This window comes from Lotus japonicus, chromosome 5 (genome assembly GCF_012489685.1).
Source record: "Lotus japonicus ecotype B-129 chromosome 5, LjGifu_v1.2".
In the NCBI taxonomy this organism is placed as follows: Eukaryota; Viridiplantae; Streptophyta; class Magnoliopsida; order Fabales; family Fabaceae; genus Lotus; species Lotus japonicus.
The window spans coordinates 62,208,087-62,235,506 of record NC_080045.1 but is presented as its reverse complement, the minus strand read 5'-3'; the positions used below and the strand labels follow the sequence as shown (position 1 = coordinate 62,235,506).

At 37.4% G+C, this 27,420-nt stretch overlaps 4 protein-coding genes across 4 annotated transcripts; 2 read left to right on the top strand and 2 right to left on the bottom strand.

Moving 5' to 3' along the window:
• Positions 1-1,925: 1,925 nt before the first annotated feature.
• Positions 1,926-5,893, bottom strand: LOC130719949 (uncharacterized). Its single transcript, XM_057570539.1, has 3 exons — positions 5,136-5,893; positions 2,505-5,028; positions 1,926-2,351 (listed from the first exon to the last, which is right to left on the bottom strand). The coding sequence occupies exons 1-3, from the start codon at positions 5,891-5,893 to the stop codon at positions 1,926-1,928; spliced, it is 3,708 nt and encodes a 1,235-aa protein (XP_057426522.1).
• A 4,215-nt stretch (positions 5,894-10,108) lies between these two features.
• LOC130717603 (dihydrodipicolinate reductase-like protein CRR1, chloroplastic) lies at positions 10,109-13,278 on the top strand. The gene is made up of 10 exons (XM_057567899.1): positions 10,109-10,261; positions 10,332-10,454; positions 10,555-10,629; positions 10,722-10,787; positions 11,228-11,323; positions 11,521-11,637; positions 11,913-12,005; positions 12,343-12,441; positions 12,528-12,614; positions 12,722-13,278. The coding sequence occupies exons 1-10, from the start codon at positions 10,145-10,147 to the stop codon at positions 12,752-12,754; spliced, it is 906 nt and encodes a 301-aa protein (XP_057423882.1). The 5' UTR covers positions 10,109-10,144; the 3' UTR covers positions 12,755-13,278.
• Positions 13,279-14,928: 1,650 nt separating this feature from the next.
• On the top strand, positions 14,929-22,332 carry LOC130717602 (probable transcriptional regulator SLK2). The gene is made up of 10 exons (XM_057567898.1): positions 14,929-15,076; positions 15,701-16,918; positions 17,141-17,272; positions 17,807-17,855; positions 18,754-18,968; positions 19,056-19,124; positions 19,437-19,537; positions 20,270-20,363; positions 20,493-20,562; positions 21,300-22,332. The coding sequence occupies exons 2-10, from the start codon at positions 15,956-15,958 to the stop codon at positions 22,217-22,219; spliced, it is 2,613 nt and encodes an 870-aa protein (XP_057423881.1). The 5' UTR covers positions 14,929-15,076; positions 15,701-15,955; the 3' UTR covers positions 22,220-22,332.
• Positions 22,333-22,647: 315 nt separating this feature from the next.
• On the bottom strand, positions 22,648-26,136 carry LOC130717604 (F-box protein PP2-A13-like). The gene is made up of 3 exons (XM_057567900.1): positions 25,601-26,136; positions 25,199-25,317; positions 22,648-23,279 (listed from the first exon to the last, which is right to left on the bottom strand). The coding sequence occupies exons 1-3, from the start codon at positions 25,928-25,930 to the stop codon at positions 22,859-22,861; spliced, it is 870 nt and encodes a 289-aa protein (XP_057423883.1). The 5' UTR covers positions 25,931-26,136; the 3' UTR covers positions 22,648-22,858.
• Positions 26,137-27,420: the final 1,284 nt, after the last annotated feature.

The window sequence follows — 27,420 nt, the reverse complement described above, 5'->3', positions numbered from 1 at the left end:
CGTCAAATGACCATATTTGACAGAATAACAAAGGTTAAAAAACACAACAAACAAATTTCAGGTCTCTAACAATGGAATACTACATTACTATGATATAATAAAATCGAACTTTTAACAGATATACAATTTTTACTACTAATTTAACTCATTTTGGGTACCACGCTTTGAATTGAGTCAAGGTACCACAGCAAGCACCTTGTTTTTTAGGGGAAGAGAGGAATGGGAGTTTTTATTTTAAATTAAAAGAGTTATGTAATATTCACGAAGTTGATACCGTTTGACATATTTAATTAACTATATTTTAATTTTTTATATTTAGTAAGTATTTCATATTCATGATTTTATTGTATTTAGTATTTACTTTTACTAAGTAGCCTTAAGAACTAATAAAGAGTTAAAAAAAAAGCCTTAAGAACTAATAATATAAAATTATTGAAATACTTTTCGATGGATGAGGCCTATTAGAGACAAAGTACCGACCAAATGGAATCTTAATTTAAACAATACTCCCTCCGGTCCTATATATAAGCAGCAAAAAAAAATTCACATAGTTTAAGAAATGTAGTTAAACTAGATAAAATGCATTAAATTTGTCTTGAATCAAAACAAACTTCCAAAATTACCCTTTGTTATTAGTGTTGGAAAGTGGGAAAGAAAGAGAATAATTAATGAGACGCATTTTACAAGTTATAATTAATAAGGGCATCATTGGAAAAAATTAATTAATATAGCTCAAACTTTCATTTGGTTCTTATAAAAATGACCAAGGTTTTTCTTCTCTTTTATGCTTATAAATAGGACCGGAGGGAGTACAAGTTTGTCCACTTAACTTTTTGTTAAGATAGTCAAATACTCCATCTTTTGTTCTCATTTTTTTATTACATGATAATGATACTAGTGTTGGTTAGCTTTTTGTTTCATATATGAAACCTCGAGTGGGAGATCATATAGGACAGGGGTGTTCATCTTTTCCAGAAGCATGTCAACGTAATACTCCTTGTTAGCTTGGCAGCCACAGGAAAAGATTGGCTTGATGCCCAAATTCAGCCATGGATCCTGAGGTGGTGTGCTCAATGTGCGATCGATTATGGATAACTTTGTGAGGAAATGCTGATGAAATGCCAACCTGACACTGTGCGAACAAAATCATATCAACAAAACACTAATATCAAGTTATCCAACAACTACATAAACACATTACATTTTGTCATAGAGAAATTTAAGATTTCACTCCTCTAAACTAAAAAAAAAATCACCTTCATAATCTATTGATTAATAAATTACTAATTGTGATTATGATCTTATATTAATGTGAATCAAGGGTCGGAACAAACTAATTCAAGCTCGTAAATGTCACATAGCAAATTCCAAGTGTTCCAATTAAAAGACACATGACAAAGAGTGTAAAAGAAACACTAAATGGATTCAGGATACTTGAGCTAAACAAAATAGTCTCCATATGAACTTTGAGCTTAATCATGTCCAGATGTCCTCACCATCATTAATTTGGGCCAAAGATGGAGCTTTTGAAGGAGTTTTGGGTCAGAAACATTCAAATTAAGGAATTTGGGCAGTAGACCATACAAGAGCGGATTGAAATTTAAGCTTAACCATGCTATTTCGTTTGGAGCTATTGTATTTGGAATAATTTGGTCTAATAGTTGTGTCTTTAAGCTTAACCATGCTATTTAGTTTGGAGCTAGAATATGTTCTATGATCAACTATTGTATTTGGAATAATTTGGTCTAATAATAGTTGTGTCTTTTCAATTAATTTTAGATTCTATATATGCCAGACTAATGTAATTAAGAAGATAGAGTTATTGAGTAATGCAAATAGAATTTTCTAGTATTCAAGGATTTGAGAGTCTTCTCTTTTTTTTTTGGTTACAGTAGGAAAGAAAACAGCAAACAAAACAAAAGAAACTAGCTAAAAACGTCCTGACATAGCAGGGATATCACTGTTGGTGGTGGTTGAGACCAGAGCTTCCAATCCCAATTCTCATTAACAGCGAGCTTGGCGAGGGCATCAGCAACTTGGTTCCGTTCCCGGGGTACATAATTAACAGACACTCTCCATTCCTTGTTAAGCAATGTTCGAATAGCAATAATCTCATCTTTGTGCCAATAAGTGTCCACGCCCTTATTGCTTGTAATGATTTGCTGAGCTTCCAGGCAATCTGTGTAGCAAGTAACAGATTTAATTCCCATCTCCCAAACATGCGTCAGACCCTTCTTCATTGCCAAGAGTTCCGACTTGAGAGCATCACCGCCACCTAAACTTGCTGCGAAACCACAAATCCAGCGGCCAATTTCATCCAGAAGTACACCTCCACCCCCCATTCTATTTACCTGGGGGTTCCAGCTTCCGTCAGTATACAACATCACAGAATTTATCCCGTCGGATGCTATGGGATTTGATCGCTGCGTGCCCTGGGCCAACCTGTGAAATTCAACCGTGTCCAGATGAATGCGTCGCATCACATCACCCGGCTGTCAAGGAACCTGCTCAAACACGAAAGAGTTTCTCCACTTCCAGAGATTCCATGCCATGGCGCAAAACAGAGTATTATCTCTATTCTGAAGGTGACCAAATAACCAGTGGCGGAAAGTTGCAGAATCTGAAATCCATGGTAGAAGCCTTCCCAATTGGTCGCGAACCCAGACGGAACCAGGGCAGCGGCGGAGCACATGCTCTGCATCTTCAACAGCCGCTCCACATCTGATACAAGAAGCCGTGGTAGCAAGGTGATGGCGATGTCGTTTTGCATTTGTGGGTAGCGCATCTCTGCCCACCAACCAGAGAAAGAATCGCACCTTCTCTGGTGTCGAGGCCTTCCAAATTAACTTCCAAAACCCGGTTTCTGGTAAACCATCATCGTTCAGAAACTGATAAGCCGATGATGCTGAATAGATGCCGTCGCTAGCTTCACGCCATAGAATTCTATCCTCACCTGTTTGTATGCTGGATATTTGCACAGATGATATCTCCTCTCTGATTTCTTGGGGCAACAACGTGTATAGTCTATCAAAATTCCAAGCACCTTGACGCCAAATGTCAGCCACAGTTAGTGTTGTATCCGTGATGTGCACAAAAGGAATCCTGCTTGCAATTTTTCCTGTGCCAAGCCAGTTAGAATACCAAAGGGAAGAGGAACCTGCACCAAGTCTAGGGCCAAACCCATCTGAAACAGAGTCCCTTGCTTTCAAAATTCCTCTCCACACATATGATCCCCCTGGTCTCAATTCTTCCGTCAATATTGATCCTGATTTAATATATTTTTGAGATAAAGCTTGCACCCATAATTTCCCCTTCTCATTCAAGAAGCCATGAACCAATTTTCCCAACAGTGCCTCATTATTTTTCCTGGCGCTCCTAAGGCCCAATCCCCCTTTAGCTTTTGATTGTGTTACATCTTTCCAAGCCACAAGATGCCAACTGCGTGCATTTCCTCCTTTTCCCCAAATACAATTTCGCACCATTTTATCCACATGATTACACACAGAATCAGGTAACCAAAGGGATTGCATAGCATGAACCGGTAGAGAAGATAAAATTGACTTAGCCAAGCAAACTCTTCCAGCCTTGTTTAAAAGGTTATTCTTCCAGGAAGCAAGTCTTGTATTTACCTTTTCAATGATTGTGGCAAGGTGATCTCTCTTGACCCTTCCTTGGAGGATAGGAAGTCCAAGATACTTGCCAAGGTTGCTGGCTCGTGAGATACCAACCAACCCTGACAATTCTCGTTGCCTCCGTTGACCTACAACCTTCGAGAAAAGCATCCTTGACTTCTCAAGGTTAACCTTCATGCCAGACGCTTCACAGAAGTCTGCTAGAGTGTGCTTGATGAGTCGAAGTTGGTCTTTGGATGCTTGGCAAAATAGAAGCACGTCGTCGGCGAAGAAGAGGTGAGAAATACCAACCCCATCCTTACTCACACGCACTGGCCGCCATTTTCCTTCCTCTACTAAATTATGAATCTGAATCGCTAGTCGCTCCATACAAAGCACAAAAAGATAAGGTGATAGAGGATCTCCTTGGCGCAGCCCTCGTTGAAGAGGAAAAGAGGGCAATTTCGAACCGTTCCACAACACTGACACTGCCGGAGTCCTCACACCCCACATGATGAGGTCTACAGTCCTTGGGGGAAACCCAAAGTCATAGAGTGTGGCCCGAAGGAAGTCCCAATTAACCCTATCATAAGCTTTCTCCAAGTCAATTTTGAGTGCAACTAGCCCGCCTCCGGTTTTCCTAGTGTGGATTGTATGCATAACCTCTTGAGCCAAGATTATATTATCCCTAGTTCCTCTCCCCGGGATGAAGCTACCTTGTAGGGGGCTCACGAGCTTGTGAAGTAGGGGCCTGAACTTGTTCACAAGAACTTTAGTAATTAGTTTATAAGAAACATTACAAAGGCTTATTGGTCTCAAGTCCTTCAGTTTGGTTGGGTTGTCCACTTTAGGAATGAGAACAAGAAGTGTTGCTAAGAGCTCCGGATTTGCTCCACCATTCTGGAAAGCTGATGCAACCATGTGGTGGAGATCTTCACCCAGGATATGCCAATACTGTTTGTAGAAATAGGCATGGAAGCCATCTGGTCCAGGTGCTTTGAAGGACTTCATGGACATGATTGCACTCCTGACTTCTTCCAAAGAAACTGGGGCTACCAACTTGTCTCTCTCCTCCATCGGGATAGCGGGTGTTTGGTTCTCCATTATCCGATTTCGCCGAACCTGAACATCAAGAGAAAACAAGTTAGTGCACCAGTTCCCATCCTCCAAAAACAGGCCATGGATTTTATTTCTCTTCCTCCGCACCACTGTTTGTGCATGGAAAAACTTAGTGTTCCGGTCCCCAAATCTGACCCAGTTCTCTCTAGATTTTTGGAACCACAGCATCTCCTCCTGGTATAGTATATCCCCATACTCCTTCTGCAGATCTCTCTCCAATCTAGCAAGAGACTCTGAATCTCTCCAGTCCTGTTCCTGTTGGATACCCTGAAGGCGGCGTTCTACTCGACGCTTCCGCCTATGGATGTTTCCGAACACAGTTTTGTTAAACTCCGTCGCGGCCTCCTGCACACGCTGGAGCTTGTCCTGCAGATTTCCATCTTGAGCTCTCCATGACGTGTTTACCACGCTCTCAAACGAAGGATGAGACACCCACGATCCCCAGTTGGTGCATGACACCGGAGGAGCAAAGGTGAATGATCTGAGTAGACACGAGCCAAGTGCTCTACATAGGCCTCAGGAAAGCATAGCCTCCATGCTACATCCCCAAGGGCCCTATCCAGCCGCTTTGCTACTGCTCGCCGTCCATTCACTCGTTGTTCCCAAGTGAATTTGGAGCCCATGAACCCTAGATCAATAAAATTGCAGGCCTCCAACATGTTCAGCATATTAGAAGCCCTTGTTGTTGAGAAGTCCCCGCCAACAACCTCTGACAGTGAACATATCTCATTCCAATCCCCTAGAGCTAACCACAGATCATTGACCCTCTGTTGTAGCTCTATGAGATGCGCCCAAAGCTCAATACGCTTGTTGGGATTAGGGCTTGCATAGATTGTTGTGCACACCCATCTCCGTCTAGCCGTAGTGATTGCCACTGACAATGTCTGCTCCAACGCTTCTAGGAAAGTGACTGCAAAGGTTCGGTTAGTTGTTGCAAGCACCCATAACCCTCCCCTATGGCCCATCGCCTCCACCTCGTGAATCAATTCATATCCCTGCTGCTGCCAGAAATTAGCAACTCTCTCAAACTTACAGTGTGTCTCACAAATAGCAAATAAGGATGGGTGAAAATTTTGAATTAAATCCTTCACCCTCCTACGTTCACGGACTCCAACGCCTCCTCTTATATTCCACGCGATTAAGTTAAAGTTGTCTAAATCCATCAACAACTAATCGCAGTGGATGAGTGCCATCCAACTTCTTCAAACTTCTTCAAACTTATCAAAGTTTGATAATCCTTGTGGCATCCTCAACACATAGAGGGTTCTTGTTTCTTGTAATTAAGGGTTCAAGTGGAACACCAAACCTGATTCTTAGCTTTCTTAAGGTGTGTATAATTCAATTGATTGTGGGTTCAAGGCTTCCTCGCCTTATTGGGTTCATATCAGACTTCCTCACTATTCGAGTCAAATCCAAAAATTAATATTTATTAAAAGTGATACAAGATATAGAGTTGGTTTTTTCTATTGTATAAAATTAATATAGAAAAATAAATTATTTTCACTCGTAGTGACATAAAACTCAAAAATTCATACAAAAAATTATTATAAACGAGGATAATATTTTAAAGATAATGATCTATTTTTTATGTACAATCAATCACCGAACCAAACCAACTTGATTAATCGTGATTTAGTTTGAATTTAGAGTAAACAGCCATTTTGGTCCCTGATTGTGTTCACTTATGACGGACTGGTCCTCATACTTTGGAAATTGTCGTTTTTCATCCTTGAATGTGTTGCCGTCGGTCAAGTTAGTCCTTGGTTGTGTTTTCCGTTGGTCCCTCAGACGGAAAAGTCCACATGACTTATTTTTTTTCCAAGTAAGCATCCTACGTGGCACCTTCTCTTTTTCCCTCCTAAAAAATAATGTCAATTTCATCCCTAGCTTCATCATCATCAATTCATCATCATATTATATATCTTCTTTCTCCAGACTTCATCATCACTATCAATCTTCATCTTCTTCATCATGTTACCCATAAAAAAAAATCATCTCCCACACATTAACTAAAAACCTAACACACACACTCTTAAGTCTTAACCCCACACACATATAACAGGATCAATAACAATTTCATATACATGGTTACCACAGGACAACATTCAGCTCCACAATCTATCTTCCCGTTTTTTTTTAATTTATATGCATTACGCCTTTTAATGCAATATTTCAAAGCTTCCTCTCCAACAACAACAACAACAAGGATCTTAATACATCAGAAATTTTATTCACAAGTTCCTCTCCAGCAACAATAAGGGTCCTCCTTCCATTCTGTCTCCTCCTTAAAATAAATAAACCCATATCAAAAATCCACCCCCATTCTGTCTCCTCCTTCCACAAGAACCCAGATGTTCAAACCAGAACCCAAATCTTCAAACCCAGATCTTCAAAAATCAAGAAGAACCCAGATCTTTAAATCCACCCCCCATTCTCTTCCGCGGATCCGTCACACCACCACCATCCATACACCTTAGGCCTGCCGTCCTCTCCACCAATCCTCTTCACTGACCTTCAAACCCCCAAATCACCATTGACCTTCGAAACCCAAACCCCAAACACCACTGCCACCACTTCCCCTCCTCCAATCGCACCACCATCACCCAAATCGTTCCTCGATCCGCACCACTATCACAGAGCAACAACTCCCTAAAAAAAAGCTCTGACCTTGTTTCCTGAAATTAGCCATGCCCGTAACAAAAACAGAACGACCCAGATGAAGAAATTGGAAAATTTCACTCTAAAACATAGCAGAGGCACAAAATAAACCGATCTTTGACACTGATTTTTCAGAATTCTCTGAGCAGATGGAGAGAGGAAGAGAGATGAAGAGGGGTTTAAATATGAAGAAGGAGGAGGAGGAGGAGGAGGAGGAGGGAGAGAGAGTGGAAGCGTGAGGGGCGATTTTGGTACCATGAGGGACGAGTTTGACCTGTTTTTTGGAAGGGAAAAAGAGAAGGTGCCACGTAGGATGCTTACTTGGAAAAAAAATAAGTCATTTGACATTTTCCGTCTGAGGGACTAACGGAAAACTCAATCAAGGACGAACTTGACTGACGGCAACACATTCAAGGATGAAAAACAACCATTTACAAAATACGAGGACCAGTCCGTCATAAGTGAACACAATTAGGGACCAAAATGGCTGTTTACTCTTGAATTTATTGAAACTTTCTTAAATAACAAAAGCAAACTAAACCAATCAAGTAACCAAAAAGGGAAAAAAAACTAAATCAATTAAGTGTGATTGGTTTGAATTATATTATACCTCAAATCCGAATTAGCCCAATATGTGAACACCTCTAATATATGACATAGGTACATAGTTTCCGTAGGATAACTCAAATGGTAGGAGTTGGGAAACATATGGGTTGGGTGGGGGAGGTCCAGGGATAGATTCATGGCAGGCGCAATTTATCTTTTCGATGTAAAAAAAAAGATTTAGGTACATATAAATAGATAAATGAATATTTCCGTTTTTAATGGGTCATTTAGACAACCCCTAATTAAAATTATTGAGAAAATATAGATCAAATGATTAATTTCAACATTAAACTAGTTAAGTAGTATAACTTAAAATATTATATTTATTTGACATTCAAAGTTTATGACCCATTTAATGAATATATCTTATGACAACTAAGAGCAACTCCAATGGGGGTTGCTTAACCTGATTCCTTAAAATAAGGTGCGTTGCTTATTTTTCTACCCCATTGGAGCTTGCTGAGGTGGCGTTGCTAACAGCTCAAAGCTAAGCAACGCTCCTTAACTTGCTGCAGCTATTAAAAAACTGTTTTTTCTCTTTCCATTCAGCAACAGAATAATCGTTAAAAGAAGAGGGAAGAACAGATCCATGAACAAGCATATCCAACAATAAAAGGAAACCAGAAAAAGAGATTTCAATTTCAGAAATTTCAACAACAATCCAAAATTTCAGAAATATATTACAGGAGGGGAAGGGAGAGGATCTGTGATACAAATTAACAATTACAGAAATATATAACACAGATTTAACAATTAAAATACAATTTTTTAAAACAAATCAAAAAAATTACACAAAAATGGAGAGGATCTCTCTTGCATGTCGCCGATTTGATGGCTGGAACCTCCGTTCTCTTGCATGTCGCCGATCTGATGGCTGGAACCTCCGATCGTCGATCTGATGGCTGAAATCTCCGAACATAGGAGAGGCTTCGATTGAGAGTGAGAGAGAACGCGGATGGAGGCTTCGATGAAGAGGGTTTGAACGAAAGGGTTTGAAAGACAGAAGATGGAGAGGGTTTGAACGAGAGGGTTTGAGAGATGTGGGTTTGGACGAGAGTGTGAATTTGGGTTCGATCTCATAGTAGAGGAAGAGGTGAGTGAAGGTGAATTTGAGTTTCACTCAATCTGTGAGAAGAGAAGGTGAATATGGAGAGTGTGAGAGAGAAAGAAGCTTCGAGAATGGAAAAAGTGAATGCGTTGGGTGAGAAATAAACTGAATGGTGAATGCGGTGGGTGATAACGTGTGAGAGATTGAGTGAATGGATTTTTTTGGGAAAGAAACGGGTAATGAATTGTTTTGGTGAATGGATCAATGGATTTGGCCCAAATTAAAAAAAATCAAATAAATTGAAATAGATAGTTTTTTTTGAACAAAAAATAGATATAGTTGTTTTGTTATATTTTTTTTAAGGAGTTAATTTGTTATATTCGAACAAAAACAACAAAAAAAAGTTGAATTTGTTATATTGTTATAATTTGATAAAATGAGGTTAATTAAAAAATTAGATAATATAATTGAAATATTATATTGTTATAAATATTTATATTTAAATCATGCTTAAGTGGAAATAAAAATATAAACATATGAGGTACAGTGGGGTCCAACTAAAAGTAAAATAAGCAACCATGCATTGGAGAGAATTCTGCATGGATTGCTTATGAGTTGCTTAAATCCTATGTGGCAGTCTGGGCCCACCAGAATAGCACTTAAGCAACACAACAAGCAACCAAGCATTGGAGATGCTCTAAGTAGTATCTAATGAACATTCCTCACTGGTGAATTGCTCATTTGGTTATGGGCCACTTGGCATCTGCTTCAAAGCAAGACTGCCAAACACCTTATCTATAAAAAATAGGTGGGTTAATCCTCTAATTGGTCCTTGTGGTTGTGTGGCCGTCTGAAATTAGTCCCTCCCGTAAAATCTAAGTCCTCGAGTTTGAAAAAGTGTGTGTAGCAGGTCCTCGCCAGAGGGACTAATTTTCACACACTTTTCAAACGCGAGGACTTAGATTTTACGGGAGGGACTAATTTCAGACGGCCACACAACCACAGGGACCAATTAGAGGATTATCCCTAAAAAATATTTGCTTATATGGTTACAAAATATAGAGGCTTATCTTCTCTTTTGAACAGAGAAGCTTGAACAGCTATGTCAGCCTTAAGCTGCCAATTTCATTCCATCAACTACTTGAATTCTCAGAATGTCAAAAGCAGAGGCAAGCATTTCATTTCTTGCTCAGCACAACCTATGCAGAGCAATATAAAGGTATATACCAAGTTGAATTGCTTTTCAAAACTTAACTCTTTTATTCAATTTACACCCCTTTGTGGAACAGGTTGTGATAAATGGAGCAGCCAAGGAGATAGGAAGAGCAGCAGTAGAAGCTGTGACTAAGGCCAGAGGAATGGAAGTAGCTGGAGCAGTGGATACTTATCATGTTGGGGAAGATATTGGAAAGGTTTTTGCTTTTGGTCTCATTTTAATTAGCTGCATTAAAACCAAACTAAACTTCTTCATTCTGTATTTAATGATTAATATTTCAGATTATTTTCTTTTAGGTTTGTGGTATGGAAGAGCCACTTGAAATACCCATATTAAATGACCTTATTATGGTTTTGGGTTCTATATCTCAGGTAACGTGAAGCAATAACAAACTTGTCATTATGTAATTAGTACCTCTTCAGTCTTTTGAGTCTTGAATGATGTTTTGAATTGCAATTTGCAGTCCAAGGAAACAACAGTTGTGGTTGATTTCACTGACCCTTCTTCAGTATATGACAATGTCAAACAGGTTTGACTTCTGATTAGCAACTTAATCAGTTGGCAACTGTACTGTTATTTGTGTGAACCAAATGGGACTTAAAGAAATGCTATTTACAGGAAATTTTTCCAGCCCAATTTGCAAGAAAAGATAAGTTTAGGTGGGATTCTTAAATAGGCCTAGCATTACTATGATGTAGTTACAACTTACATCAGCATTTATGTATGATTTGGTTTGAGATAAATGTGTATCTTTTGTCCATTAATTAGTATTAGATTACTAGTTTTAAAAGGGATGTTTCATGACTAAAGAGAACAACTTCAAGTGCTCGGACAATAGGGTCAGGATTGAAGACTTGATTGAATCTCTTTGAACCTCTGAAATTATGGCTGTAACATTAGACTTTATATCTTGATACCAGGACCACTTATTGTGCTGTTAAATTTATGCATGGTTCCATTTTTCATTAGGCAACAGCATTTGGCATGAAAAGTGTGGTGTATGTGCCGCGAATCAAATTAGATACGGTAGCTGCATTGTCTGCATTCTGCGAGAAGGCCAGCACGGTGAGCACGGGGTGAGACATAAAAGAACAATACAAAAAGTTTACTTGAACTTATTTATGTTCTCTTTTCTATTTCATGATCCATTCAGTTATTTCACACACCATGGTCCATATATGAACAGCAAGTGTAGCAGCTTTAGACTAAACCTGTTGCTGAACAATTTGTTCTTTTTTGGCATGGATTATCTTTAATGCCAGGGTGTGTTGGTTGCACCAACCCTTTCCATAGGATCAATATTATTACAACAAGCTGCAATTTCAGCTTCTTTCCATTACAGCAACGTCGAAATTGTGGAATCCAAGGCTAATGCAAGTGTAAGAATTTATTTTTGTTGATAGTTATATCGATATTTTGGTATCTTTTTTTCTATATGGGCGAAATGAAGCATATAAAATGTGTTTATGTTTATAAATAAATAAAATAAAAAACAGAAAGTTGCAACTTAAGGGGTGCAAGACAGGGAAATCCACAAAATAGAAGCAATAGAGTACATGTGCCTAGCCCCATTTATGATTTATTTCAAGTAAAAAGTACTACAATTCATCCAATGGATGTGAAATCAATGCACTGAATTAGCCTTGGTGAACAGGATCTTCCATCAGCAGATGCAAACCAAATTGCCAAAAATCTATCAGATCTAGGCCAAATCTATAACAGAGAAGATCCTTCAACAGATGTTTTGGTAAGCATAAAAGCACCACCAGTTTATGTCAACAATATGATTTTGGATTCTTTGCGGTCAGGGAATTCATACATTCACGCAGTCAAAGAATGTGAGTTGTTCAATCAAAGATCCGACGGCTCAAACTTTAATCTTATCTCTGTTGTCCGATCTTGATAAATATACGAGCCGACCGATCTTAATCCAACAACTCAGATTGATCGACTGTGTAACGTATGATTGCCCTAACTGTAAGGAACACAAATCCCACTGATACATGCAAAAAGGTACAAATTAATATGTTTAGTCTTTTTGCATAGTGAGATGTCTAAGTTGTTACATTTTATTTATGACAAAGGCAAGGGGTCAAGTCCTGGGAGATGGAATTCGTGTGCATAGCATGGTCCTTCCAGGCCTTCCTTCCAGCACAACAGTTCACTTTTCTGGTCCAGGAGAGGTATGTTCTGTGTGATCAAATTTGAGTCTTACTTTGCTTGGAAGTGTGTATCTTCTCATCTGAGGTCAATTATATTGTTGCTTCAGATCTACTCCATCAAGCATGATATCACAGATGTGAAATGTCTCATGCCAGGGTTGTTATTAGCCATTAGAAAAGTAGTACGTCTCAAGGTAGCTAACAAAACTTTATGAACTCTCAGTTTTTAATTGGTATCTTGATATCATTAATTCTGCTTGATCTGATTCAATCTTTTCATTGCCCCTTTATCATCTTGAAGAATTTGGTATATGGCTTGGAGAAGTTTTTGTGAACATCCTCTAGGCCCAAGGGATGGCCACACGAGCCTGCAGCCAACAAACATCATAGAGAAGGACTGAAAAGAAGTGAAACAGAACCTACCAAATTGCTTTCTAGCGGCTCAATTATTCATTCATATTATTTAACATCTGAACTATGATTGGATGTTTTTTTTATAGATTGTATTGTATATCCAAATAGAATACAGATCTCATGAAGGCCCTTTTGTTTAAATTCAGTGACAAAATTAAAGAGAAAAAAGGGGGAGAAAGTGTGGTGGAAGAGAAAGAATTCAAGGCAAAATTGAAAATTGGACTGGATACAGTATGAGATGTAAGAGCTGGCAAAAAAAAGTAGACTAATTTTGTTGTACTATGGAAACTTTTCCAAGAAAGATGAGTTGTGCAGTATTTTCCAAAAGAGAATGTTGAGATTTAATGATTTATTGTGATCCAAGACTAATTTTGTACTCCCTCCGTTCCTAATTATAAGACCTAGTTTCAAAATTTTCATGTTCCTAAATATAAGACCTCTTACAATAATCTAGCAAAAGGTTTTGTATTCTTCCATATTTGCCCCCTCACATTAATTGTATGTTTTCAATTCCAAAGTTACCACCTACCATTAATTATTACTAATCCAACTAACTATGACTTTTGATATAAATGCAATGATTATTAGTGAGAGAAAATGATAAAGGGTAAATAGGGAAGAATGTATGCATTTTTAAAAGATCAATACACTAATTAGTCACATTAAATGCTTTCTTAATAAGCGCAATTTTTTGGAATAGGTCTTATATTTAGGAACGGGAAGAGTACTATGGAATTGCCTCAAAAGACTCGTTTTTTTTAAGGAAGGACATTTGGAGAAATATTTAGCCAAAAGAAGAAATACAAGTCTCGAAACCCCCAGTTTTATGCAGTGGTTTTCAGAAGGAAATCTAGATGGACTCAAACGCTCAATGGGCTAGATTCTCTTGGTGATTCGGCTGACTTAGCCCACATGTTTGGTGACTTTGAGTTGAGACTTGAGTTGGGTAGGGTTGAAATATTTATTTCTTTCTCTAATTATCTTTTTCTTTAATTTTTTTACTTTATATTTTTAAGTATAATTATAGGTAAATTAATCCATGTAACCCATCAAGTTGAGGGTATAAGTTATGTTAGCCCCACCTTGCCACCAACCCGCCTGAAATAGGGGCGGAGCAACTAGATCCACAATTGAAAAATGATTTGAACATTGTAATCCGTCTTGTTTGAGGTGAGTTAGGCGGTTGAAAAAATATATATTCTTTGTGAATTAATCTCATAAAGTGGGGTTAGAGACTCACTCCCAAAATGGCGGCTAGCAATTTAATCCACATAAAAAGTCTCAAAAATAAAAAAAAATAATTTTTTTAGTAGATTATAAATTTAAAAAAGAAAAATAAATTCAATCGGTCAACCATCCCACTTACTCTTACTTTAACTTATTTCTATTGGATTATGCATGATGAGTCAAAGTAGGCCGGTGGACTTCAACCTTCTAACTGCCCCGCTTAGTTAGTTGAGCGGGTTAATATGTGAGATATCATTCCTAGATTAGAGCATCCGGTCTAAAATACTTTAAGACCTCTAGATACACAACACTTGAAAGTTCAACCTTTAAACATACATACAACACAACATCTTAATAACAATAATAATAATAATCCTTTCAAATTAAAAAGAACCCTGATTATGGCACACGAGGCAGGCTTTGTTTCTATTGTACGTGTTAGTCACACGTGTAAAATCTGACTCTCTGTCTCTATCCATCCTTTACCCTCTTTCAGTAAAAAAATCCCAACACTAAACAACACCCACCCCCACAATAAAACAAATACACCCTTTTCATCTCGCCAATCAGATCGCACACGTGTCCATCACACTTGCACAACACACCCCAACCACAACCAAAATACCACATTTACCCTCGCAAAACCGAGCCTAAAAGGCTAAAACCATTCACGACAGCACCGAATAAACTACGCTTTGGACATTACCAGGTTCCGTCACCTGCTGAGTAAACCAATCAAACACCGCCACGTCATCAGAAATCCCTCACCGACCTCACTCTTCCATCACATACCCACACGTGTCCTAATCTTTACCGGGAAAAGCCGGTCACTCTCACAGTTCCATTCCCGCGAGGTATAAAGCAGTCTTCTCTATTCACAGTTTCTCTCTTTCTTTCTCTCTCTCTCTCTCTCTCTAGCACGAAAATTTTCTCTCTCTAGTTTCTCTTCGATTCCCGTTTCGTAATTGAGCATAGAAAAGCGTCGTTTCGCTTTTTCCACCTTCCCGTTTCGATTGTGAGTATCTTCCCTCTGCTTATCCTCATTCTCTGCCATTCAATTTTGATTGCTACTCATCGATCTCTGAAGCTGTGATGTTTTCTTAGTTTTCAAGTTTTTTCAATTTTTTTGCGATTTTTTGTTGCTTGTTGCTGCTGATCTTCTTGTTTTAGTTGAATTTGTCTTTGTCTTCATTTTTGCTATTTGGTTTGAGCTGGAAATTGGAGTTTAGTGTGTGTTTTGGTTAGAGCTTGTTTCGGATTTTTGCCCTTTTCGTTTCCAACGCAGCTTGCTTTGTTGCTTCTGAATTTGTGTGCTGAATATTGGGGCTTTTTCTGTTTCTGAGTTCGTTTGCTTGCAGTTTCACTTTTGCAGTTAGATTCGGGTTTTGGGCTACACAATGTGTAAAAAAGCTCGGTTTTTTGAATAGGGGGGTGCCAAAAAATCAGGGGTTTTTGGGGTGTAACTGGATTAAGATTTCTCTGCCTTGATTAGTGTAGTTTGGTTGGTTCAATTTGTGGACTGGAGACTGTTTTCGATAGTATTTCAATCCTGATCAGTTTTTTTCTTTTCTTTTCTGAAGTTGGTTGTGTTAGATTTTTTTAATGCTAATTTGTTTCCATTTTACTTTGTTCGTCGCAGATCTGTGTCAGAAATTGTCCAGATTTCAGAAGAACAGTGATAGTGGACACGTTTGATTGCGAAGGAGTTTGTAGATTTGTCAAGTACTTAATTATAGAGTGAAATCAGAGGAACATTATACGCAAACAAATACCTTGCCGATGTTTCATGTGGATTTTGTGTTGTTTTATGTGTGTAGATTAAAGTTTTGACATACAAGTTAGGCTGGCTCGGGAGAGCTACTTATACTCCAGTCACCAAGCGGGGGTGTCCCCCATGACATCTTCTCGGGTGGCTGGAGGATTAACACACTCATCATCAAGTTCTGGCATATTCTTTCAGGGAGATGGGCAGTCACAGAATGCAGTTAACTCTCACTTGAGCTCATCTTATGGTAACTCATCTAACTCGATTCCTGGAACTGGGCGTTCAAATCTGGGTCTGGTCTCTGGGGATATGAGTAATGCTGTTTTAAACAGTGTGACAAACTCAGCACCAAGTGTTGGAGCCAGTTCTCTAGTTACAGATGCCAATTCTGCACTTTCTGGGGGGCCCAATTTGCAGAGAAGTGCAAGCTTTAACACTGAGTCATACTTACGTTTACCTGCTTCACCGATGTCATTTTCCTCAAATAATATTAGTATTTCGGGGTCATCAGTTATGGATGGTTCTGTAGTGCAACAGAGCTCTCATCCAGACCAGAATGTTCAACAATTGCAGCAGAATCACCAGCAGCAACAAAGTGCTTCTAGTGCTACATCTTTGCTTCCATCTCAAACTGGCCAAGGTCCACTTCCAATGGGTGCACGAGTACCAGGGTCTTTTGTTCAAGATCCAAACAATTTATCTCAGCTGCAGAAGAAACCTCGTCTGGATATCAAGCAGGAAGATATGCAGCAGCAAGTAATACAACAGCTTCTTCAGAGGCAAGACTCCATGCAGTTCCAGGGTCGTAATCCACAAATACAGGCTATGCTTCAACAGCAGCAGAGACTTAGACAACAGCAAATATTTCAATCGATGCCACAGTTACAGCGAGCCCACTTGCAGCAGCAGCAACAACAACAACAACAGCAGCAACAGCAACAGCAGCAACAACAACAGCAGCAAATGCAATTGAGGCAGCAGTTACAGCAACAAGTAATGCAGCCATTGTCTGGAGCAAAGCGCCCATATGACAGTGGTGTTTGTGCCCGTCGACTGATGCAATACCTTTATCATCAAAGACAACGACCAAGTGTGAGTTTTTCATCTTAGGCTTGTTTCTGCACGGTATTTTCTTTGTGAAATGTGTTTGAGATTTACTACATTTATCTATTTCTATTTTCTGTTCTTCCAAGTATTTGTCTTGGGTCCTTTCAGACAGTCAATCAGTTTATTTATATAAACAGGTGATTGGTGTGTTAAGTACTTTAAAGGTTCTACATCAGTTATAACTAATGCAATTCTTATGTATCCCAGGATAATAGTATAGCCTATTGGAGAAAATTTGTGGCTGAATATTACTCACCTCGTGCAAAGAAACGGTGGTGCTTGTCATTATATGATAATGTTGGTCATCATGCACTTGGTGTTTTCCCCCAAGCAGCTATGGTAAGTTTTTGCACTGTTATTTAGCCTTCTATTATGAGTAAACCCTCATATTCGCCACTAACTTCGACACGTTTTTTCATATTACTCCCTAACTATCGTTACAGGAGCCGAAGTACCAGAAGTATTGACCTATTTTATTAGTCATATTAGTCCCTATTGGAGGACTAGCCTGGTAGTTAAAACCAAAGGTGGAGGACTAATATGACTCGTAGAACCATAGTTGAGGACCTTTTTTCTTTTAGTATAGGGGGCTACTATGAAAAATCTTGCCAAGATTAAGCATGAAAATGGGGGCTCACTTCTTCCATTATTGTATCATACTAGGATGAGCCTTAGCTGATGACCAGACCTGTATTTGAGATATTATTAGGTTGCATTTGCTTATCATTTATTCATCTTATTAGTGACATACCATGATAATTTTTCTTTATGCATCTGATTTATGTCTGAAATAATTGCAATGGCTTAGAGAACTTCTTTTATGTCTATGTTACCTTGCCCTGTTTAACTTGACATAGATATCTGTTCATTCAGGATGCGTGGCATTGCGACATATGCGGTTCTAAATCTGGAAAGGGATTTGGTAAGACAAGAATATTATTTTTTTATCCTATCATACTATAGTTCCAGCAAAAAAAGATATTACTGTAGATTTCTGATTGTGTATCATGAAAGGGGTATGAAATATGTTCTTTTGGCCTAATGGCGTAGCCCAAAAGCCGATGTCTTGGTTTGAGTGGTTTTTTGGCATGAATATATAAGTTGAGGTGAATGAGGCAAATGAACTATGTTACAGGGCACCATATTTTAACATATGACATGTCTTGTTAAGGTGTGATTATAGAAATTTCAGGCATTGGTTTGCATACTGTTTATATTTTATACTTCATATCACAATCTATATCTGTTAATTGCTAGGGCACACATAATTGCTATAATTTCTCTTCTTGACCGGCTTTACATGTTATGCACTTATGCTTCAATATTCAGACTTTATCGTACATTTTTTTTTTCCCTCACCAATTGCTTGTGTTCTTACTTATCTTGCTTGGAAATCATTCCCTTTAAGAAAATGCTGCATTTGCTACTAATATAGAACATCTTGTATCCAAGGTTGGCCTGTAAGTGAAGTAGTTCATAAAAGTGTTAAGTGATTGAAATAATAAAAGGACCTCACTTCACACAAATTGATTGGTTGCCCTTCATCTGTTTTTAGATGCTCATATATAAGGTCTAGGGATTGTTTATTGTAAAAGATAATCTTCATTATAAAGTCAGAGAATACTTGGTGTTGGTGCACTGAGTGCCCGCAAACATATGCAAACTGTGAGTGATCAGAAGTGGATGATGATGGAAAAGAAGCTATTATAGATGCCCAACGTGCTCTCTTGATGTGTCATAAGCTAGATTCTCAATATGCTGTCTTTTTGAAATTTTTTGTTATTACATCCTAATATCTGCACACTGGATTTTCTCAACAGAGGCAACTTCTGAAGTTCTCCCTAGACTTAATGAAATCAAATTTGGAAGTGGTGTGATCGATGAACTTCTGTTTTTGGACTTGCCGCGTGAATATAGATTTCCTTCTGGTGTGTTAATGTTAGAATATGCCAAAGCAGTTCAAGAGAGTGTGTACGAGCAGCTTCGTGTTGTTCGTGAGGGTCAACTCCGTATCATATTCACGCAAGATCTGAAGGTAAAAAACATTGTTGTCATAGTTAATTTTGTTTTATTTGAATATTTTGTGTATAAGAACCTTCTGTAATTTCGTTAATATGCACAGATATTATCGTGGGAGTTTTGTGCAAGGCGCCATGAAGAACTCCTTCCTCGAAGGTTGGTTGCACCGCAGGTATGACCTTTTGTTCTTGGGCGAGTATTTTCTACATCTTGGCAGCTTCTATTTATTTAGGAGGGAGGTCATTATTATTGGTTAACAGAATATTTTTGCTAAGTACATCACTTATGCTAGGTTAGTTAATGGTTTGCATGTTTCATGATATTTCTGAAAAGAAATTCGGCAATATGGTTGTAATTTGTTGAGTATTTTTTCCTTCTACTAAAAATTTGATATCTCTTTGAATCTCATCCTGTTGACATAATTGGTATGGAGATCAATAAGTGTTATTGTGGAAGCTAATTCTTATAAGCCATACTTTTGTAGGTAAACCAGTTGGTTCAAGTAGCACAAAAATGCCAAAGTACAATTGCTGAGAGTGGATCTGATGGGATTTCTCAGCAGGATTTGCAAACAAACAGCAATATGTGAGTTTGTGCAGGCTGTGCCTCCCTGATATTATGTTTATCCATTTGATGCAGCAAGATATTATGTTTATCCATTTGGTAAATCAGATTGTCGGACAAAAGGGTGTGGTCTAGAATAGTTGGAGTTTTTGGTCTAGATTGTCGGACAAAAGAAAGCACACCATGCTGATTCTCCCGGCTATTGTTTAGGAATATTGCTGCCTTTTTCCAGCTAAATATTTGGATAAATGGAACAATGTGTCTAAAGAAAGCAAACATCATTGTAATTCACTAACCCTAAAAGGATGCAAATGACCTAAAATGAAAACATAAGAAGTTTCTGTCTTGAACTTGTTTCTTTGATTGGTTCATTTTAAGGTAACATTTGTATCATATACCACATGGATAAAATAGTGAATCTGTTGACAAGGAAGGATTTGTTCAAGATTAAGAGTATCTAACAGCATTGCAACTTTAATTTCATTGGTCTTTCTTTCTACTTTTCTTTGTCTTCACTAACTGTCATTTTCTGGTGGGCACTTTTTAAGCTACATGTAGGTAACAATTAAAAGTATATGAATAAACACCATATGGTGCAGCTGCCAGTTAAATTCATTCAAATAATATATTTGTAGATTATGCTGGTCTTTGATTCGTACTTTATTTTTGAATTATTTGAGGGAATTGTGTGAGCTAACAGAACTATAATGTGTCTACACCACTGGGTTGAATATAATGTCCTTTTTGTATCAGGGTATTGACTGCTGGGCGTCATCTTGCGAAGAGTTTGGAGTTGCAGTCACTAAATGACTTAGGTTTCTCCAAAAGATATGTGAGATGCTTGCAGGTATACTTTTGAGATCCAGATTCATAGTATCCTGTTCTGTAACATGCACAAAATTCTTTAATCTCAATTTCGTTACTTAATTTTTATTTTTATTTATGCCTTATCATCCCCTGTCTCAATGGTTGACAGATAGCTGAGGTTGTGAACAGCATGAAAGATCTGATAGATTTTGGCCGTGAGCACAAAATTGGTGCAATAGGTAATTCCTTGGCTTTTATTTATTTTGTTAATGTATTGGGTTCTGATAGTATATCTTTGTCATATTAAAACATAAGGATATGTGACTGTCTAAAATTGTTTTTCGGTATTGTATGTCTGATTGTCCGTGAGTCTGTCACCACTACTGACATTAAAACATAGTAGGCCTTTGCTAGCTGGGATGAGTTTTGTGAACTTCAGGACCCAAGGATGCTATACCTAATACCTCTGATTTTTTTTTTAGCTCTAGCCTCCAGTATAATGTGAGATATGAAGTAAAATCAATCTATGTTGGCATTGGCCTTGTTCCCTATGCTCTTTAAACTCTTGCACCCTTGAATTTGGGATACGTTTCAATTGGAATTTGAAAAATGAACTGGGGAATTGGTGAAGGGTTGTGAAGTAGATTTACTGGGCATGTTTCTAATGAATGTAACTGGATAAAGTATCATCTTTTTCTTTCTTTTACCCATCTTTGTCATAATATCTCTCTAGAAATGAACGGTTCACAGCTTACACATAAATCTTATGTAAAAAGCTCGAGAGAAAAATCGGAGAAAGAGAGCTTACAATTTTCAGATTCAGTTGATTATATTGAAGAATTTTGATGCACATCCAATAAATGTGCTTTTCTTGTAGGTTGCACTCCTTATTTATAACTGTTCCAAGCCGTTTCAATATCTATAAATTGTCAGCTGTCTTTCTTGCACTGTATACTGATTCTACACTCATCTGCAGAAAGCTTGAAAACCTATCCTCGACATGCAACTGCAGCCAAGTTTCAGATGCAAAAGATGCAGGAGATGGAACAACTAGCCAATGTTCAAGGTCTGCCTACTGATCGAAATACACTGAATAAGCTAATAGCCATGCACTCAGGCTTGAACAACAAAATCAACAATAATCCTAATATGGGTAATCGAGGTGCTTTAACTGGATCGGCTCAAGCTGCTTTGGCACTGTCCAACTACCAGAATATTCTCATGAGGCAAAACTCGATGAATTCAAACTCTGGTTCGCTTCAGCGAGAAGGATCATCTTCTTTCAATAATTCAATTCCGAGCCCATCTTCAACCATGCAAGGATCTGCTGGAGCTTCTGCTTTAATTTCAGGTTCATTGCAGGGTTTACCTGCTAGTGGTTTCTCCAGTCCCCATCTGCAACAGCAGCAGCAACAGCAACTGCAACAACTTCAACAACGCTCTCTAAGTGCAAATAGCATACTACAGCAAGGTCATTCACAGGGCTCTCAGGCAAACCAGGCTCTGCAACAGCAGATGATTCAACAACTGCTGCAGGAGATGTCTCATAGCAATGGAGGGATGCAACCTCAGTCCCTTGGTGGATCCAATGGAAATGGTAACATGGCAAAGAATGGTGGGGTGGGCTTTGGTGGCCAGACTCTACGCGTAGCTGGAGATACTTCTAATGTTTCTGGAAGTAATGGACCTGTACCTAGCCGGAGCAACAGCTTCAAAGCCGCTTCGAACAGTGATTCTTCTGCAGCTGGTGGCAACAATGGATTTAACCAGAGAACATCTGACATGCCACAAAATCTCCATTTGCCAGAAGATGTGGATATTGGCAATGATTTCATGGATAGTAGTTTTTTCAACAGTGATCTAGATGATAACATGGGCTATAGCTGGAAGGCTTGACTAACACAACTTTGTCCATTCATTTGCTTATCTTGGCTTTTAAGTGTTGAGCATATTATCTCTGTACAGGATATTTGGAATATCTGATGCTTATTCTCTGTGTTGACTGCTCATTTTCTTGATCGAATTTGTGGTGACATCATGGCAACATGCACTTAATTAGGTTTTTTTAGGTATCTTGTTTGAGGGTTTGGTCTCGCAACGGCAAGTGTAATACTATTGGACAATTTTAAGAACAGCTGCAAAAAGCTTCCTATTAATATTTCACTTAAAATGCTCTTTCACCTGGTTTTTGGCTTGCAAAACATTCTTTTAATTCAACAGTCCATTTTTTAAAAAGTGAAGTAAATGTGTTGATTTATATTTGTACATCTTTTCTCCAGTTACATACAATTTTAGTGGAGACCATTTCATCATAAAACAATGAAGACTCTAACCCAACTAAAACAAGGGCGACTACTTTCCACAAATACCAACATACTTTGGGGAAAAATTGCCTGGTCCTTTTCTCTTACAGCATCATATTCACATTCAATAGAATCAAAGCTTTTCTCACCATCCGTTTTTCTCACGTCCGTTTTTCTCACGCTCCAACGGCATAGAGAAAAGCGGATGGTGGGAAAAGTTACGCCCAACAAGTTAAAGATGTTTGAGTCTTTCTCTAAAGTCAGTTGGGCAAATGATGGCACTATCTATGCAGAGGCCACCTTTGGTATGAGTGCAATCAATTTGGGCCAGAGAAAACTTGACTTTGATGGGCTCATTGGGCTGTTCAACTATGAAATTCCCAACATGGTAGTAAGCCCACTCTCCTGGCCCGCTCAAGTAACATTCTGAGAGTGAACGCTGGCCGTCGGATGTGGAGAGTTGGAATCGGACGGGCTTAAGATCCCAGCCATGCACTTGATCAACGTTGCAGACGCGCCGGCCCAATCTTTTGGAAGCCTTGCCCAATTGGAGTCTGAAAATTATGCTGTAACTCCCCACAGGAAATACAAACTCTAGCTCCCCTACCACTTCAACCCACCACATTTGTTGAAGATAGGCAACGTTCTTAAACCTGCAAAAACAAAATTATAAGAAATTTCAAGTTGATTTGTAAAAGCCATGAAATTATGAGTTTGGACCTTTACAAAAATTCATGTTAGATTGAGGTTCTTAATGAAACTTGTTGAATGGGTCACATGCTACGCGCATAAAAGAAGATTTTTTAACACCAAAAAGTTCTGCCTTTTGGATAAACGAAAGGAATATATTCCAATAATAGCAGGAATAGAATAACCATGTTATGGATAAGCTATTATCATTGGAGGTTCTTATGCCGAGTATTAAATTAATACGCATAACGATGCATAAATGTCAAGTTTATTACACTTAATTTATGAAGAAAGGCACATAGAGGTAATAAAGAAATGGCCAAAGAAGCTTATGATTCAAGCAATACACAAAATACGTAGTACAACTAGTTATACTCACGAATAGAATATAGCATTGCTTCTATTCTTTAACACATAATCGAAATTTGTTAAGATCTCTTTCCCTTAAACAGAAGTCATTTTCATGAGCTGTTTCGGTGTTTTTTGTACAATATATTCTGAATGCGGATTGCTTGCACTCTTCTTTCTTTTCTCCATTTACAATAAAGATGTTAACGGTTGACCACCAAAGCATTAGTTTGCAAGAATATGGCAAAGCCAATGGCATCACCATCTATCTGTATATGGTTTTAAATTTAATTCCCACTCGTTAAGAAACTTGTGTCTTAAACATCAGGTGAAAGCTTCAATCGTAATTTCAGGAAAATATCATGTTGAACAGCAAATTATATATTTGTTATTTTCAGTAAAATAATAGGTAGAACGAGTGCCTCCCAAGTTGTTCAACTCCACAAGCATTCCGGTTTCTTCTAAATATGTGTATTCTTTCAGTTAATTGTGCCTCATCACATAAGTTTTTACATTAAGTAACAACTTAGAGATTATTATTTGCATCAATAAAAATCACGCCAATGGTAGTTTAGTACATTGAACGTTTAGATTTAAAATTTGGTGAAATATGTATGTCAAATTGATCTATTTTTGTAAATATTTAACGAAGTAAGAACTTTTGCATGAACTTTCTAAAACTAGTTTGATATTATTATTGATTGTAAGTGGTTCAGACAATTTTCACTTTTCTAGTCGTTTTTTATAAGTACAATTGAGCAAAACTAAAATCAATTTAAAAGAAAATGTAAGCTGATTCAAAGATACTATAAATCACCATAATTTTTGTTAATTCATCGATCGACGGCCGCCCATGCTTCAACATCTAAGTTTTCACCAGAAAAAGCCAAAATAAATATCTGTATATGAGACTCTTCAAACATGACTTATTGTTATTTATTCGATGATCCCTATAGGGCGCGACCAGCGAGAAAATGTTTTTTAATATACATGTAGACTCTTTCTACATTCTTTAGCATCATATCCTATTTTCAAATTTCTACCATTTTTTTTCTATAAGTTTTATTGTGGATCCATTATTTCCTCTTTTCTTTTCAATTTACCAAAAAGTACTCTTCCATTATATATAGGGTATTTATTTGTTTAGAAATGACTTTTCATTCTTATGAAAAAATTCTTTTCCCCTCATTATAATGGAAAGAAGATATTTAAGTTCGCCGCAACTTGTTAAAGAAGAAACAATATATTTTAATCAAATTTCTAACATAAAACAGGGGAAACATAAAAACTTGTACTTTTCAACAAGCTAGTGGTAATTCTCTGTAAGCACAACCAAGTCAATGAAAAAATCAGACAATAGAAATGGCTTAAGACTGAAGACATATGCACACGATTTGACCAGAAACATTTCAAAACATTACCCTTCAATCCAGGGCCAAACAACTCAACATCAAAACAAGAAGCAACAGAGGGGATGAAAAAAGTTCCAAATTTTTAAGTTGGAGAAACATTAAAAAACCTATACATCGCTCACCTGGATTCCTCAGTTGGAATGTAGTTCCAGTATCTTCTATCATCTATTCCTGTTATCTTCAAGGACTTTGATGACATGAACAAACAAACCTGTCCACTGCATTTGTCCAGCCAAACCTCCTATGATAATCACAAAACTGTTAGTAATTGAATATAATATAAAATAAACAAAAGGAAAAGAAAAACTCAAAATAATTGAAATGGTATGGCTAGTTACTGATGCCAAGGAAGAATCAATCCAACTAAGACTATGACTATGAGCACCACCGTGGTGCACGTTTGGAAATCATTCTACAAAGATATAATCAATTATGTGGACAAACTTATGTGAGGTACTTCTCGGTGTCATAATTAATTATAAGGAAAAAGAAGTTGATCCAAACATTGTGTAAGTGTAACTTACTTTGTTATCACCATCAAAGCGATTGGGCTGACACAGTTTTGTGTAAATCTCTTTCTTAGTCATGGAAGCAAGATTTTCTTCACCAAGAATTTTATTGGCAAGAAACTTGTAGCTTGGCGGTAACTTTGATTCCCAAACAAAGTCAGCTGAGGAAGCTCTGTGAAAAGCTCTGTTTACTCTGGCCAATTTACAAATATCTGGTGGGTCAAGATTCATGAACAGTGAGGAGATGCAGCTCTCTGGGATATCACCAAGACCAGACCTTGGTGATGTAGAATTAGATCCTTCATCATTTTTTTCTACTGCAGTTGAAGAAATAGCAGCCCCCATAGAGGAATTAATTGAAAAAATAAATGTGAATTTATTGAAGAAATGATGGAATCTGCAGAAAGTGAAGAGAGTTTTGGTTTAAAGGTAGAGAAGGAGGAGATAAAGTAGGTGAGAGATTAAAAGAGGAGAAACAGAAAATGAAGAAGGTGGTTCTTCCATTCTCTGTTGGTGTGGTGTGGATTCTGGAGAAGGTAGTGGCCATTTGGTTTTAGCTTTATAAAGTAGATGTCAAAAGGGCATAAAGTGAAATTCCATCATGTTAATTAATTGATGTTCAAAGTTTCCGAATAAGAAAAGCATTTCTTGTTGAAGGGGACGTGTACACAAGTGTGCATGGAATTGGAATTTGGTGGGGTGGCTTCTTGGTGTATGGTGTTCAAAAATTGGATTGGTTTGAGTTTGAAGTAAAATAGAAATGAATCGGTCAAATTTAATTGGTTTGTTTGTGTTTAGTTTACTTAATATATTTTTCAGCAAATCTTGTGGAGATTTTAGGTTTTGGGTCCACCTAATATGCACCACTTTTTAGTGGTGTAACTTTGCACCACTATGTTAATTGTCCATTTTACCCCTGTTCAAAAAATTAATCCCATCAAAATCCACCCGGTAATACCAATATTTTTTTCTTTTTATAAAATAATTTTTTTTAACAGGGGTAAAATGGACAATTGATATAGTGGTGCATATTAGGTGACACCTTAGGTTTTTACTAGACTCGAATCAAATAATTAAGATTATTTCAATAGAGGATATTTGTGGTTAATTTTTTTATTTACTAAATCCGAACGAAATTGATTCAATTAAGATATGGTTGATTTGGTTATGGTCATATAGTTAGAATAAAAAGTATTTGAAAAAATTATTTTCCTATTAGTTAGAATAAAAAAGTATTCGAAAAAGTTATTCCCCTATTTGTTAACATTTTATAGGTATAAGAATATGAATTTCACTAAATTAAAAAAACCTTATTCTTAAATAATTTTATAAATAAGTGAAGTCACTTTGAAATGTTGATATCTATTTCATTTTATATCAATTTTTATAATTACAAGATTCTCCAACTTATTAGACTTCTTATCTAAAATATATTAATAAAAGTGGGAATAAATATAGCATAAAACACCTCATAACTAAGTTGACAAAGTGAAAATAATTTTAAAATGATAAAAATATAAAAGATTTATAAATTGTAAGAGAATGATATTTATGCACTTGCACTGTCATTTTTTACATTGTCAATCAATCTGATTTTAAGAATGTGTCACATCAATTAATTAAACTAAATTGATTATCTCATCTCTTGAAAACATAATTGGTTAATGGTCTAAAAAATATTTACAATGTCACTCGAACAATAAAAGTTTTAAGAGTATAAATATAAATGCTAAATATATATGGAAAATCATTAATGGGGTGTTCGGGTTGGTTCAAATTGAAAGACAATAAATCTAGAACATGGAGCGATTACAATTCGTTTGCCTCATATTTAA